The sequence below is a fragment of the Sminthopsis crassicaudata genome, chromosome 1 (genome assembly GCF_048593235.1).
Source record: "Sminthopsis crassicaudata isolate SCR6 chromosome 1, ASM4859323v1, whole genome shotgun sequence".
Taxonomy (NCBI): Eukaryota; Metazoa; Chordata; class Mammalia; order Dasyuromorphia; family Dasyuridae; genus Sminthopsis; species Sminthopsis crassicaudata.
In genome coordinates, this window is record NC_133617.1 from 159734690 (window position 1) to 159750206 (window position 15517).

The window sequence follows — 15517 nt, forward strand, 5'->3', positions numbered from 1 at the left end:
TCCTTCTAGTCCCAAAAATATTTCTTCATAACTCAGATTTCCATATGAGTAGTCATCATAGGAGCCCTTGTAGCTGATATTAAGAATGAAAGATATGTGCTTTTGGTAAAATTACCTTATGAGCATAATTACCTTATGAACAAACTATTGTAATGCCAGAGAAACTGAGGCAAGATAGAGATTAGAGAGTTTTTTTTTAATATTTTATTAATTGGAGACTGGACAATTAATTGACTGGACAGGACTCTCGTCTCAAAGTATCCAGTAATGAATGGGGGGACGATGAACACTTTTATAGCTCTTCAGACAAAGGAGAGGAAAAAGCGGGAAAATCAGGATGGGGAGAAGTTATAAACTTTTACTAAAAGCCAGAGTCAGGATGTTTGAACAACAGAAGTCAAGATGTCAGTGAAGTATCCATGATAGTCTTATCTTTTGCAATATCTTAGAGGGCAGTGTCATAAATTCTTGGGGGCAGAAGGAGCTAGGAGTCAGGAAGTCTGATCTGTTCCTCATCTCCCATTGACAATTTATAACCTTAGAGCAAATAGTCCTCAGTCTTAATGAACCAGGAGGGTTTTATGACTTAGGGGACTGAGGCAGAACAGTTAAGGAAACTGAGATAGAACAATTCATGGAAACTCAGTCAGGACAATGAGGGAAACTAGTGCAGGGAAACTGAGGTAGAACAGCTCAAGGAGACTGTGGCACAACATTCCACACTCTCTCTCCTAAATGTTCAAATCTTTGAACACCTTCCTCTTGATACCCAGGAGGTCTTAGCACCATAATTTTGACCGACTCCACTTGGGAGCGGATAAGGCGGACCAGAGTAGAAAAGATGCAAGGACCTATGGCAAGGGCAAGGAGGAGAATCAAAGGTCCTGCAATAGATGTAACAAGTGTTGTTAGCCAGGGGGAAGAATTAAACAGTTACTGGTACCAGTTCTTTCCCTGTGCCTGCTCCAGTTGTCTAGTCTCAAGATTCTTATGAACCAGGGCTAGACTTTCTCTGATCACCCCAGAGTTATTAGCATAAAAACAGCATTCCTCGTTTAGGGCACCACACAGGCCTCCCTGTTGCAGAAATAGTAGGTCAAGTCCCCTACTCCTCAGTAGTGCAAATGGCAGGAGTGAGACCCAAGAGCTCTGAGTCTCTAAGACGAGCTTTGTAAGGTATTCCTTTAGTGTTTTATTCATTCTTTCAACTTGTCCAGAGCTCTGAGGTCGGTAAGCACAGTGGCACTTCCATTCAATGCCCAGGGCCTTGCTTATGCCTTGTGATATTTTGGCAACAAAGGCAGGCCCGTTATCAGACCCTATGGCTACTGGAAGACCAAAGCAGGGCAGTAACTCATTCAGTATCTTTTTGACCACTGTGAGAGCTGTTTCATTTCGAGTGGGGAAGGCTTCTGTCCAACCTGAAAAAGTATCCACAAAAACTAACAGGTATTTGTACCCAGCTGTTGATGGTTGTACCTCAGGATAATCTACTTCCCATCTTTCCCCAGGGACGTGTCCCTTAAGCCTGATTCCCACACGGGCTTCCTTAATTCTTTGCATTTTCTTTTCACCCAAATGAGTGAAATCATGCAAATTCTTCACCAGCATTCTACTTAATGCTTATGGAATAAAAATCTTGTCCTTTATGTACCACCAAGCTCCCTCCCTCTGTCCTCCCCTCTGAGAAGCGAAAGAATCCTCTGAAGGGGAGTACATAGGTACCGGAGGAAGGGGAGTGATTGCCAAAGGCAAGGAAGAGGTGGGGAAGGAGATGGCGGCTTGGCAAGCTGCTGCATCCGCAGCCCGATTCCCCACTGCTTCCCTTGTCTCACTAGATTGGTGAGCTGAGCAATGAATAATAGAAACAGAGAAGGGTAACCAGATAGAATCTAGCAGGGAAAGTATTTCTGCCTTATTCTTAATTTCTCTCCCAGCGGATGTCAACATGCCCCTTTCTTTGTAAAGAGAGGCGTGGACATGAGCTGTTGCAAAGGCATAGCGGCTGTCAGTATAGATGTTAGCTGATTTTCCTTTTGCTATGCACAAGGCTTGAATTAAAGCCAAGATTTCCGCTTTCTGGGCAGATGATCTGGAGGGGAGGGAAGAAGACCAAAGGGTAGAGAGAGAAGGATAGTCCACCACTGCTGCCCCAGAAACACGGGTGTCCCCCACAACAAAACTGCTCCCGTCAGTAAAAAGAATCAGGTCAGGGTTTTTCAGCGGGATGTCAGAAAGGTCAGGCCTTGCTTACTGAGACTCCTCAAGGAGCTGGAAGCAGTCATGCATGGGGACCGGGTCAGAACTAGGATCTGGGAGCAAGGTGGCAGGGTTCAGGGCAGACGATTTAGAGAAAGTGAGGCGGGGGTGGTCGAGAAGCAGAGCCTGATAGTGAGTAATGGCAGCGTTAGAGAGCCACCTGTCAGGGGCAGACCTGAGCAGAGCCTCAACAGAGTGAGGGGCGGAGATAGAAGGAGACTGGCCCAAGGAAAGCTTGTCAGCTTCCTTTACCAGGAGGGCAGTCGCTGCTATGGCCCTAAGACAGGGGGGCCACCCAGCTGCTACCAAATCCAAACGCTTAGAGAGATACTCAACAGGCCGTCACCAGGGCCCAAGAGTTTGAGTCAAAACACCCTTAGCTACACCTCTAGCTTCCGCCACAAAAAGATGAAAGGGCTTTGTGATATCAGGAAGAGCTAGGGCAGGGGCCCTGATAAGGGCGCTCCTGAGACACAGGCAGCTTGCTCCTCAGAGCCCCACACGAGGGGACCCTGTCCAGCTGTGACAGAATAAAGAGGTTTTGCTATCTCAGCAAAAGAAGGAATCCATAGGCGACAATATCCAGCTGTTCCCAAAAATTCTCGAACCTGTTTCTTAGTAGTGGGGACTGGAATAGATAGGATAGCCTGGATACATTCAGAAGACAGGGACCGGTGACCAGACTTGAGAACATACCCCAAATAAGACACTTCAAGAAGACAGGGTTGAGCCTTTTTAGCAGAGACCCTGTAACCTAAGGATTGAAGGAGTTGCAAAAGGGCACAGGTTGCCCTCAAGCAAAGAGACTCATTAGGGGCTGCAAGGAGAAGGTCGTCTACATATTGGACCAGGGAGCAATAAGAATGCTCCTTATGGAAGGGCTGGAGGTCCAGATGGAGAGCTTCTCCAAACAGTGTAGGAGAATTTTTAAAGCCCTGCGGAAGTCCTTTCAGAGCTATCTCGACTAGTTGAGATATGTTCATGCCCTCAAATCCTTCCTGCTTCTGTAATTTTCTGTGTATGTCTGGAGCAGATTGACTAACAAATGAAATATTCACAGATCTATAGTTCTCGGGAGCTTCTGGGTCAATTGTGCTATAAGTTCGGTAAGCTTCATACAACCTTTCTAAAAATGCTCCCGGGGATTCTTCTGCACCCTGAGTAACTTCAGAAATCTTGGTCATGTTAATAGGCTTTCTGGCTGCAGCTTTAAGACCCTGGAGAAGGTATCTGTGATAAGCAGAGAGCCCAGTACGACCCTGCTGGGAGTTGGGATCCCAAGAAGGTCTTTCAGAGGGAAAACTGGCTTCAATCTGTGTAACATGCTCTCCTGGCAGTTACAATTACTAGTCTGTCCTAGACCCACCAGAGTACCTTTGACCACTGTCCTTTGCAGTGTGAGCTCTACCCGGCTTGCCTCCTCTGAGGCCTTCCAAGGTCTCTGGCCACAATCTCTTGAATCTATAGCTTAATAACCGGTAGCGCACTCAAGAACAGCCACATGTAATCTTAAAAGCCTTTATTATACCTACTCACATAATGCCCTGACTTGATGCCCTGACTGGTTGGTTCCCGAGTGAACACCTGGTCAGAAGACCCATGTGTTCACTACCAAAACCCTTACCTCTTTTGGCTACCCATCTTGGCTTGGCCACCCAGGCTGGGGAGCCAGGGTGAACAGCACGAGGTTAAAGAGGGCGGTTGCTGCCTGCAGTGGGCTTACATAGGGCCTGTGAGGTCACACATACAGCCAATCAGCGAGAGAGTCACCCATTACGAAACTATCTCAATATGGCCAGGATCCCGCCCAAGGGCAGTCCTAATATCCACAGAAATTACTTCTGGGCCTCAATCTCCCGATGCACTGTGTCCGCCCATTTAAAGGGCCCTTACAAATCTGAGCACAGTGCTCTTTTACAGATCCTCCTCCCGGTCCCAATACAGCTTTCCTGGCCTCCCTTTTAATTTTGTCCCTTTCCTCTGTAGTAAAGAGGGTGGTAAGGAGCTGTTGACAATCATCCCACATGGGCTGGTGGGTATGAAATACAGACTCAAGGAGATTAATCAAGGGTTGAGGTTTCTCAGAGAAAGGCGGATTTTGAGCTTTCCAATTATAAATATCATTCGTAGAAAACGGGACATAGACTAAGAACGGAACGCCTTCCGCCCCCCTCATCTCCCTTAGAGGCAGAACAGGTTTGGGGAGAACCAAGGTTGGCCGGACAGATCCCGAAGCATTGTATTCAACTCCACCTCTAGTACAGGAAGGTGAGAGAGACAGAGGCTGCAGAGAGCCAGGCAGAGAAATGGGGGAGGGAGTCGGCAAAGGGGCAGGAGTCAGCACTTCTGTACTGGCCATACCAAGCCCCTGTGTGCCGGCAGGAAAAGAAACAGAGGTGGGGGAAGAAACAGAGGCAGGGGAAGACGGCAGCAGAGAAAGAGGAGATAAAGGCCCAGATGGTGAAAGGCCGGGTTCAGGATTTCCAGGCAAAGGGGGATACAGACCTGAACTCAAATAGGGTGGGGGAAGAAGATTATCTAAGGGGTCTTCCAGAGAATCTTGTAGAACTTTTTTCTCCATTTTTGTTTGAGCTGCTGGCAATTTACAACTTTCCTTGTCTGGCCTCAGGGACTGTGTGACCAAAACTCGGATACCATTTGTCATGGCCACAACCCTTAGCTAGGAAGGAGGGTAAGAGACAACTTGCAGCCAAACATCAATATAGGGGTACTGAACCAGATAGCCAGGTTCGCTTGTGACTACCCTGTGCACCGCCCAAGATATTTCCCTATCAAAGGAACCTTCAGGGGGACATCCTACCCCAAAAGAAGGCCACTTCTTCTGGCAAAGTTTCAGTTTAGCCTTTTTCCACGATATTCCATAATCATGATGTTTAAATGTCTCAGAAAAATGACTAAGAAGACATTCAAGTGGAGTTACTGTTTTTGAAGCAGAGTTTCCCATGCTAAGGTGGCTGAGTTAACAGATATAAGGCTATACCAACAGAGGAAAAACTCCTACTATCTTTAAACACTGCTGTTTCTGACAGAACTAACCTTTCTGCCCTTATATCCAATTACCAAATTTCTCAATCACAGTTCTTAAAACTTACAACTTAAAACTTAAAAGATCAACAGTTCCTAAAACTTAAAAGAGCTCTTACATGAACAAAACAGACAAATCACATAGAACATAGAACAAACATCACACAAAACACAGAACAAAACTCACACAGACTGCAGTCACAACAGGAACAAACATATTAAGACAGAAAACAAACCAGAGGATATCTTCCAGCGTCCCAGAATGATACCCTACTCAGAATTTCGATGCCTGTCGGCATATTATTATTCTGAGCTTCCAGATGCTATAGCATAACCAGACAGAACCAGACCAGACCAGACCAGGTGTCTAAAACGACACAAAAACTTACTCTCCCAGGAGCCAAATCAATCAATGGATCTGAAGGCATGTCCACGGCTGAAGAGCTGCTTCTTTTCCAGGAGTCTCTGGAGAAATCCAGAGGGCTGATTTTCTAGGAATAGACTCAGATCCTGAGCCGTCCCAGGCCTTGATGACCAAGAGGTCTGTAATCTCTAATCTCTAATCCCGTCTCAGTCTCTATTATCTCATTGGGGCCTCCAAAATGTAATGCTGGAGAAAATGAGGCAAGATAGAGATTAGAGAGTTTTTTTAATATTTTATTAATTGGAGAGTTTAATTGACTGGACAGGACTCTCGTCTCAAAGTATCCAGTAATGAATGGGGGAACGATGAACACTTTTATAGCTCTTCAGACAAAGGAGAGGAAAAAGCGGGAAAATCAGGATGGGGAGAAGTTATAAACTTTTACTAAAAGCCAGAGTCAGGATGTTTGAATAACAGAAGTCAAGATGTCAGTGAAGTATCCATGATAGTCTTATCTTTTGCAATATCTTAGAGGGGCAGTGTCATAAATTCTTGGGGGCAGAAGGAGCTAGGAGTCAGGAAGTCTGATCTGCTCCTCATCTCCCATTGACAATTTATAACCTTAGAGCAAATGGTCCTCAGTCTTAATGAACCAGGAGGGTTTTATAACTTAGGGGACTGAGGCAGAACAGTTAAGGAAACTGAGATAGAACAACTCATGGAAACTCAGTCAGGACAATGAGGGAAACTAGTGCAGGGAAAATGAGGTAGAACAGCTCAAGGAGACTGTGGCACAACACTATGTTGGCTAGCTTGGGAACATAGCCACTGTTTATAGCTTTATTTCTTTAGGAAGATGAGTTTGAACTTCCAAACAATTGATTAACAAACTGGAGATCATGAGGACAAAGCTACAGCAATTGGCATTATTGAAAGTTACAGAACAGGTCAGTTCCAAAGATAGGGAGATAATTCTTGTCTTCATTCATGGTATATTATATTGCCTCTTACAGAAAATTTTTTAAAAATATTTTAATTAGCAAATTAAAATATTTACATTGATAAGCAAAACTATAAAATACTTACTTAACAAATATTGATCATTTGAAATAAAGTGGTATGCTAAAGTGAAAAGAATACTAGGTTTGCATTCAGAATAGTCTCAGATTGCATACTTTCCATTTACTCCCTTTGTAACTTAAACCTCTTGAGCTTTAGTTTCACATCTATAAAATGAGGAATTTATATTAAACTGCTTCTGAAATCCTTTCTTAATCTGGATCTATGACCCTATGATAAAATATAAATTTTAATGTAATGGTAATAATAATAACAATTTACTCTGTGCCTACTTCCAAACTTAACTCTATTTTTAGTTTATTTTTGCCTATATAATCATAATAATTATTGATATTTACATAGCACTAAAAAGTGGGCTGAGGTTCAATCCTGAAGAGATCTGGCTCTATTAAAGGCTTACACTTTCTGGTTTGTAAGATATCCACATGCCAGATTCTCAGGAAAAATATCTTAAAAGTTTTAATTTGGTTCATATTTAGTGTTTCCCCCAAAGATCCTTTCTAGAAAGTTACTCAATGTAGATTAATTATAAGATATCTATTTATCTACCACAAAAGAAATGTTCAGAAACTTAAGTGTACTTCCTAAAATTTATAATTCTTACATTGCCATATAATATCTGGGGGAAGTTAGAAAGTTCACTAGACAGAATACTGGCCCTGGAGTTATAAAGATGAATGAGTTTAAATCAGACACTTAATAGCTGGGTGACCCTGGCTAAGTCATTTAATTATATTTGCTTTAGTTTGTTATATGTAAAACAGAGAAAGAAGTGGCAAAGTACTCCAGTACTTTAGCCAAGAAAACACTAAATGGACCCATGAACAGTTGAGTATAACTGAAAAACAATTGTCTCTTGGAAGGTTGACACATAAAACTTTAAATCATGAACCTTTCTGTTCAACTGCAGAATAGGTACTTTACTTTTACCTCAACTCTGCCCTATCTGAGCAGCTTTCTTAAGTTCCATGTGCTTTGGCAAGCCAAAACATAGCTTTGGCTCATTTTCTTGATGATGGTCAACTCTTTTTGAATTGTTTCATATGTCACTTCCTGCTGGGCACCCAAGTGAATGCTCCTCCCCCTTAAAAGAAATCTATGCAAACATTTACTTTGTTCTAGCTGAGAGGAAAGGGGAAGGAAAGTAGACAAAGCATAATACCTTTTCAGTCTAGTTAAAATCTTCCTTAATAAAACCTCATTAAATTCAGTGGAAATAATAAAAAAAGAATCAAAAGAATAGGCTGATATTTTAGTGACACTGATTCCAGCACCATGTCTTGTATACGTGAGCCAAACACTAATGTTCAGGGAAAGAGCATTTGCTACCATCATTGACTAAGGAAATTGAAGTTATCTCTAGGACTCCTGGACTGTGTCCAGAGCTCAGGTTGTCAAATATCTCCTGAGGACTGTTTTGACTCCGTGAAGACAGAGAAAGGGAAAAGGCCCCAGCACAGGGGCCAAAGTACCAGAATGTGCCAAAAGACTTGCTGTTCACTCTCTCTCTCTCTCTCCATGAGAGGTGACTCTCGCCAAGAGGAACAAATTAGACAAAGGGGACAAGGTGTAAAACCCAGAAAAAGGCTAAGTTCTGTATGCATGTAACATACTTACAAGTTCCATACCATTCAAGGGCTTGGACTTTCCTTGGGATTCCAGCAATGTAGCCTGTCTGATGAGGAAATGGGTATATTTAAGACACCAATGGTTTCTTTTCCTCAATATTAGTGGCTATAGGGTAGTGTCTTAGAGAGCCACCTCCCTCAATGTTGACTTCAAGGAAGGAAACATAATTTTGCTGGTATCCTGCCCTTTCTTTTAGAAGCTAGAATCCTGTCAGATTCTCTTCCAATTATCCACTGGTCCCAAAGAAAGCACAGTAATAAGTCCTTGCAGCAGCAGGAAGGCAGACAGTTTCCAGGCACTTCTTCAGATTTAAATTGAAAATGATAAAAATAACAATAAAAATAAAATAACTTAAAAAAATAAAATAAAATAACTTATTCTCTTTTTCTAAATAAACTATATATATTCTACCCTAACCACCCAACTTGTCCTTCCTTTGTTGTGTTCTTCATCCATTTCAGCCATGTCTATCTCTTCATAACTCTTTTTGAGGTTTTCTTGGTAAAAATACTGAAGTGATTTACCATTTCCTTCATTTAAAAATGAGGAAACTGAGGGAAACAGGGTTAAGTAAGTCATGTAAGGATCACATAGGTAGTAAGTGTCTATGATCAGATTTGAATTCAAGAGGTTGAATGCAAGCTCTAAGCTCTATGTACTGTACTACCAAGTTGACTATCACCACCTCTTTAATATCATGTTAAAAAGAAAAGTGGAAGAATCATGAGCTCAGGCTGCCATTTCCACCCCCAACAATGCCATCTACTTTTTACCTCTATCCATTGGAGACCCAAGTGAGAGTTTAGAGGGCTAACAAGCTTGACAGATGGGAAGAGAGGAAGAATAAGTTTTAAAATCTACTGAGTAAGCAACATTTCTTATTCAATGCCTAGTTATCTTCAATGAAACTCACTTCAATCCCATTATGAATTGTGCAGGGAAACAGGGCACAGGGGAAGTAACTAGAAGCCTCAAGTTTCATGTGTCTGTTATTGTGGGGCTCACCAGAAAACATGAGGGCACATTTCACTGGAATGGGATTAATTCCAGGCATGTTCTCCAGAAAGGATAGCCATGGTTACACTTATACTAATTATCTAACAGGGTCATTTTGAAGAAAGCCTTTTGTAAGTCTTAAAAAGCATTATGTAAAAAACTCATATTGAACAGAAAATTTTCAAATGAAGAAATTAAAACCATTTCTAGTCATATGAAAAGGTGTTCTAAGTCACTATTGATCAAAGAAATGCAAATTAAGACAACTGAGGTACACATTTCTCAGATTGGCTAAAGTGACAAGAAAAGATAATGATGAATATTGTAGGGGATGTGGGAAAACTGGGACACTATTGGTGTTGTTGCTAGAGAGCAATTTGGAGCTATGCCCAAAAGGCTATCAAAATGTGCATTCCCTTTGATCCAGTAATAATTTCTACGGGACTTATATTATGGGCGAGAATTTGAAACAAGGTACTAACACTTATGTACTTAGTTCACACCTTTAAAGGAGCTCATACCTTTGGAGAGTATATATAGACTAGGGACTTCCAGGAGATTCACAACTAGGATGGACTTCTGGGAGATTCACAAAACAGAAGCCCACAATACCACTCTCGGAGGTGGAGTCATTCATTCCAACTTCTACCTTTGTGCTGGCTGGAGATATTGGGAGGACCAGAGGCTGAAGCTGGCTGGAGACTGAAGGACAAACCTTTGATTCAGAGACATTCAGAGGGAGTTCTTGGAACCAAGGAGAGAGATAGGCCTCTAAGAAAGCTAACTGGGCCCAAGGAAGGAGACAAGACTTTGAAGGAAACAATAAAGGATTTGGACTTTAATTGCTGGCTGTATTTGAGGTGATAATTGAATTGAACTGAAACTAAAGCTGCTTCCAGAAGCTCCCCAAGAAACCTGCTCCCAGAGAACATTATACTTTAGAGAAGAGAACATTACAGGTTTATATCCCAAAGAGATCTTAAAGGAGTAAGGGACCCACAAGTGCAAAAATGTTTTGTGTCAGCCCTTTTTGTAGTGGCAAAAAACTGGAAACTGAATGGATGTCCATCAATAGGAGAATGGCTGAATAAGTTATGGTATATGAATGTTATGAAATATTATTTTTTATTGTTCTATAAGAAACAATTAGCAGGATGATTTCAGAGAGGCTTAGAGAGACTTACATGAACTGATGCTGAGTGAAATGAGCAGAACCAGGAGTTGTATACAATGTTTAATTCTAATGGATGTGGCTCTTTTCAACAATGAGATGACTGAGGCCAGTTCCAATGATCTTGTGATGAAGAGAGCCATCTACACCCAGAGAGAGGCCTGTGGGAACTGAGTGTGGATCACAACATAGCATTCTCACTCTTTTTGATATTATTTTCTTACATTGCTTTCTTTCTCACTTTTTTCCTTTTTGATTGGATTTTTCTTGTGCAAGATTATTTTATAAATATATGTACATATATTGGATTTAACATATAGTTAACATGTCTAACATATTTTGGATTACTTGCCATCTAGGGGAGAGGGTAGAGGGAAGGGAGGGGAATTGAAACACAAGGTCTTGTAAGGGTTAATGTTGAAAAATGATCCATGCATATGTTTTGAAAATAAAAAGCTTTAATTAAAAAAACTCATATTAACTTTAATGAAATTTTTTCATTTTAATAAAAAGCAATTGATGAAAGAGGATGTAGGTATCTGTTAAAAATCTTCAGAGGTCACTCACTGACTAGTTACTCAAAAATTTGGGATGCACATTAAGGAACTTTACTTGCCTCCAAACAACTTCTTCACTGACCTCCAAGGAGATAAAAAAAATCTTTAAATGGGGCATCATTTAGCATAGTGGTATCAAAGGTATCTCTTTTTTTCATCAAAAATATGACTACTGTAGAGATAATGGATCTTTCCATGTGGTCTGGATTCTGATTCTTAAATGGAATCTTGGCTATTGTTTTATACAATATCTTCCATCATACTGGTCATTGCTCAGCTTCCTATAGAATAAGAAGGGAAGGAGCTTTGTGTTTGGTCATATTGTGAGCAATATGACCACAATAGTTATCAGGATGTAAGAGAGGAGATAGAAATCTCTCCATGAAAAGTGCTCATAGCTGCTTATATGTGACATCTGGCACATAGACTGCCTAGAAAGGCCTGAATCTGGTCTCTGGCCCTTGGCTTTCTTTCTGGCTTTGTGTTTGGTCTTGAGCCAAACTTAATGGCAATTCTGATAAGGACATTTCTAGTCTGGAAGGCAACTTCATGAATCCAAGAAATTGGGAGATATTTTATATCTCTTCTTTCTCAGCCACAATCCTGGGGGTGGGGTGAGGAGTTGCATACACTTGTTGCCTCATCTTATTCTTCTACTTCTTTCCTTTGCAAGCTGATTACTTGATCTCTTTGCTGAAAATGCTCTCTCTAAAATTATCATTGATATCTCAATTGCCAATATTGATGCCTCTTCCCCTCCCCCAACTCCACCCTTTTTTGATCTCTCTTGAAGCCCTTGACATGGTGACTACCCTTACTAGCCAGACACTATCTATTCTGAGTTTTCATAACACTGGCCCTTGGTTCTTCCTCTACTTGTCTGATTGAACCTCCTTCAGTGCATCATCACTTATTATGATACCCATTAACTGTTGATATGTTCCAAATGAAGTTTCTGTCCAGGACCCTCTCCTCTTTCACTTGGTGATCACATCAGCTCATATTGGTTTAATTATTTAATTATTAATTAAGCCGGACATTGTTTCATTTTCAAATTATAGGGAAAGAAAAAGTTGCCTCCAAGAAACACCAGCAAATTTTCAGGGATTATTTGTGGACCTTCATTCTTGTCACTCCTGCCTCTGACACGTAGATCTTTTTCAAAAAGAAACTATAGGAGGGTCATTCCCAATTTCCTCCAGGTCCCTGGGAATGCGCAAAAATCCCGCGTGCCAGATCTGAAGCGGGTGGGAAGGACCTTGGGGGTCCAGTCCGGTCCCGAAGTTATAGCGGAAGAAAATGACTCCGACAAGTGTGGTTGTGGCTTCTCAAATAACAAGCATGGCGACTGGCAGGAATGGGACTTGCAGCTGCGTTCTCCGAACGTGAAATCTGTGCCGTTACTCCTCGCACCAAAAGTGTGTGGGCAGAGAGCTTCCACGAGGAGGCTTGGGAGCACAGGGACCCGGCCTTCGGAAGTTCAGATACCCTCTCAGACTTACTGCCCGTGTAACCCAGGCAGGTCACTAATCTCCCTGGGCTCGGGACCCTATCAAATAGCGCTTTGTGCGGCCTAGAACTGGGCCATTAACATTACGAATCATTCACGTTCGACCCCTCCGTTTTACAGAAGAGCAAAGGAGGGTTTAAAAAAGGGCACCGAAGGGATGCTAACTTGGGGCCAGTGCTCCCGTTCCTGAGTCTCACTCCGCTTCCCTAAGTGGCGTGACAGAACGGAGATCGGTGCTTCCGGTCTTCGGGCGTTCTTAGGAGGTTCTCCTCTCACCACTATGGGTTCCAGAAGCGTCCCCGACTATCCATAGCAGCCCTCCCTTGTCTCGCGCGCGCGCGTAGCTTTCTCTTCCCTTTCCTCATTCCCCTTCATCCCCAGGCGCATGCGCAACTCTATGGCGGGACGAGGCGGAGCCAAGGGCAGGCAGGGCAAGGTCTCTTCTTATCCCCGCCTCCACAGCTGTGGCGGCTGAAGGATGCAGGGTAGCTCCGCCCACTACGCGCTTGGCTCTTCAAAAGCTTTCTACAGTCTCGAGTAGGGGGAAATGGGCGGGGCTTAGATGGACGTCGGTGGGTTGACGCAAATGACGCAAGGGCCGGCAGAGCCCGCCGCTCGGTTCCCTCCCCTCTAGACACCCCTTTTCCCCTCCCTCCCCTGTCAGTGTCTGGCTGTGGGCCGGGCTCTGTGATCTAGGCGGCGCGGGCGCCCTGAGCCCCCCTCCTCCCCCTCCTCTTCCTCGTCCTGCCCCTCCCCCTCCTCTGGGCTGCTCACCCCCCCGCCCCCGCAGGCACACAGTTCTGTCCCCACTGCCCCCCGCGTTCGCACTCCTCACCAGCCCCCGAGAAGCATGGCACAAGACCGGGGACGTTGTCCAAGCGACCGGGGTGACGGGGATGGCGAGATGGACAAGTCCAGGAAAGTGGCTCTCATCACCGGCATCACCGGCCAGGTGAGAGTGCTCGCGAGGGCGCCGGGGGAGCTGGGAGCGCCCGAGAGTGTGGGAGGGAGAGAGGGACCCAAGCGCGGGGAGCTGGCTGCCCATGGATGAGCCGGCTGCCCTCGCGCTGGCTTGCCGCTTCCAGGAGGTTCCCGAGAGGTGTCCGTGGTGGAGAGGTGTGAAATGGTCTGCTTGTTGGGCGGCTTGTCTCCCTTCTCTGTGCGGGACACGGTTTTGGGGATGCGTGTCCTGTGGCTGATTTCCTGGACGTGTGTGCACGCGTATCTGTCCACGCATCTTGATCCCTGCCACAAGCCTCCTTCACCTTCTAGCACTTCTTAGAAGTTCTCCTGCTCAGGCCAGGAGAGAACAGGTGGCTGGGTGCGCACAGGTATGGATGGAGCACCCGGATTCAGGATCCTTAGCGCCAGCGTACTTTTTTTTTTTTTTTTTTTTTTTTGACACTTGGCATGCGAAGTGCTTACTGCAGGCAAAAACTTGAGCATTTCCTTCTTATTTCCCCGGCTGGGTCTCGTGCAAGGTGAAAGAACCCAGAAAGCAGAGGGCAGGTCAGGTTTAAAAATGGTGTTTTTAAAAAGTGAATTTCTTATTTGTATTACAACTGGCCCAGTGAGGAGAGAATCTTATCTCAGGAAGATCTAAAGTCACTCAGTGAAGATTTGTTCATTCCCACGATGGTCCCGAAGGTTGCAAACCCATGCTGAGGCAATTGACTTGTGGCCTATGGAGGAAAGGCAGGAAGAAGATTCCTTCTTTGCAATGTGGCCTTAGCCTGTGGACATTCACCTCCCAAACTTGCTTGATGTCTTCTCAGATATAATCATTTAGCACCTGATTACCTGTATTTTTAAAAATCGTGTTCATTTTTCTTCAATAAGGTTTCTTGTTTGTGTTCCTGGACAACTGCATTGTACTCAACAAAAGTCCCATCACTCAGCAAAGAAAAATAGATACAGCAGGATAACAATAGTGCAGGCGAAGTAAGGGACGTGTTCAAATGTGGCCTCAGACACTAGACAAGCCACTTTAACCTCTGCCTCAGTTTCCTTTTTTTGTAAAATAGGAAGGATAATAGTTCTGTTGTGAGGATCAAATGAGATAATTGTAAAACCCTTGGCATGATAAATGCTACATAAATATTTGTTATTATGATTAGACTATGTATTGAGACTTAAAACTAGCCCACAGAAAGCAATGTGGTATAGTGGAAAGACCACTAGAATGAAAATCAGAAAACTCAAGAATGAGATCCTAGCTCTTTCATTTAACTAGCAGTTTAACCTCCCATATGTAACTATCAGCATAACCATAAAATAAGCAAACCACTTCAAGTCCATGAGTGTCATTTTCCTTACCTGCACTAGATGAACTCCAATATAGTTTGGTTATATACTTCTTTTGGTTTTATTCTCACACTTTAAATATTCAAGCTTGCCCAAAATTTTAGACATTTATATGCCTGATTTTACTACAGGCAGCTAGTTAAGCATAGCTGATTAGAAAGGCACATAGTGATAAGAAATTTAAAATGAGAATCAGAAAACTGAATTTAAAATAAAGGAAATAAGGTGAATAGTTAAAGGTCTATTACACAGCCTGTCTTTTTTTTCTTCTGATTGGCCTCCAGATAAATTTTTTTTTGTTAGTTTTTCAGTTGTAGATTAGAACTTCAATGCCTTTTAAGATATCACATAAAATTAGTAGTGATTACTAGAGTCAGGGATTTAATTGAGATGTTAAAATTTAAAAGGCACTATTAAGCCGAATAGTATAGGGTTAGAAATAGAACCCTATTTACAACTGTGAAAATAATCCTTTGCCAGCTTCTGTGTGGTATGAGGATGATTTTCTTTCAGTTTATCATGTTTACAGCTAACCAGACTAACAGAATCATAGGATTCTAAGGAACTTAGGGGTCATCTACTCCAGCATGCTCTATAAGTGA

At 43.0% G+C, this 15517-nt stretch overlaps 2 protein-coding genes across 2 annotated transcripts in view; one reads left to right on the plus strand and one right to left on the minus strand.

Moving 5' to 3' along the window:
• Positions 1-224: 224 nt before the first annotated feature.
• LOC141549459 (uncharacterized) lies at positions 225-4924 on the minus strand. Its single transcript, XM_074279019.1, is given in 3 exon segments — positions 225-2732; positions 2735-3572; positions 4178-4924. Coding segments are annotated over 3 exon segments (2694 nt in total). The 3' UTR covers positions 225-1623.
• An 8203-nt stretch (positions 4925-13127) lies between these two features.
• The window catches only part of GMDS (GDP-mannose 4,6-dehydratase), a 751186-nt gene continuing 748796 nt past the window's right edge, over positions 13128-15517 (plus strand). The window contains exon 1 of the mRNA XM_074270339.1: positions 13128-13563. Within this exon, the coding sequence (XP_074126440.1) occupies positions 13462-13563 (102 nt within the window). The 5' untranslated portion in view covers positions 13128-13461. The remainder of the gene's footprint in view (positions 13564-15517) is intronic.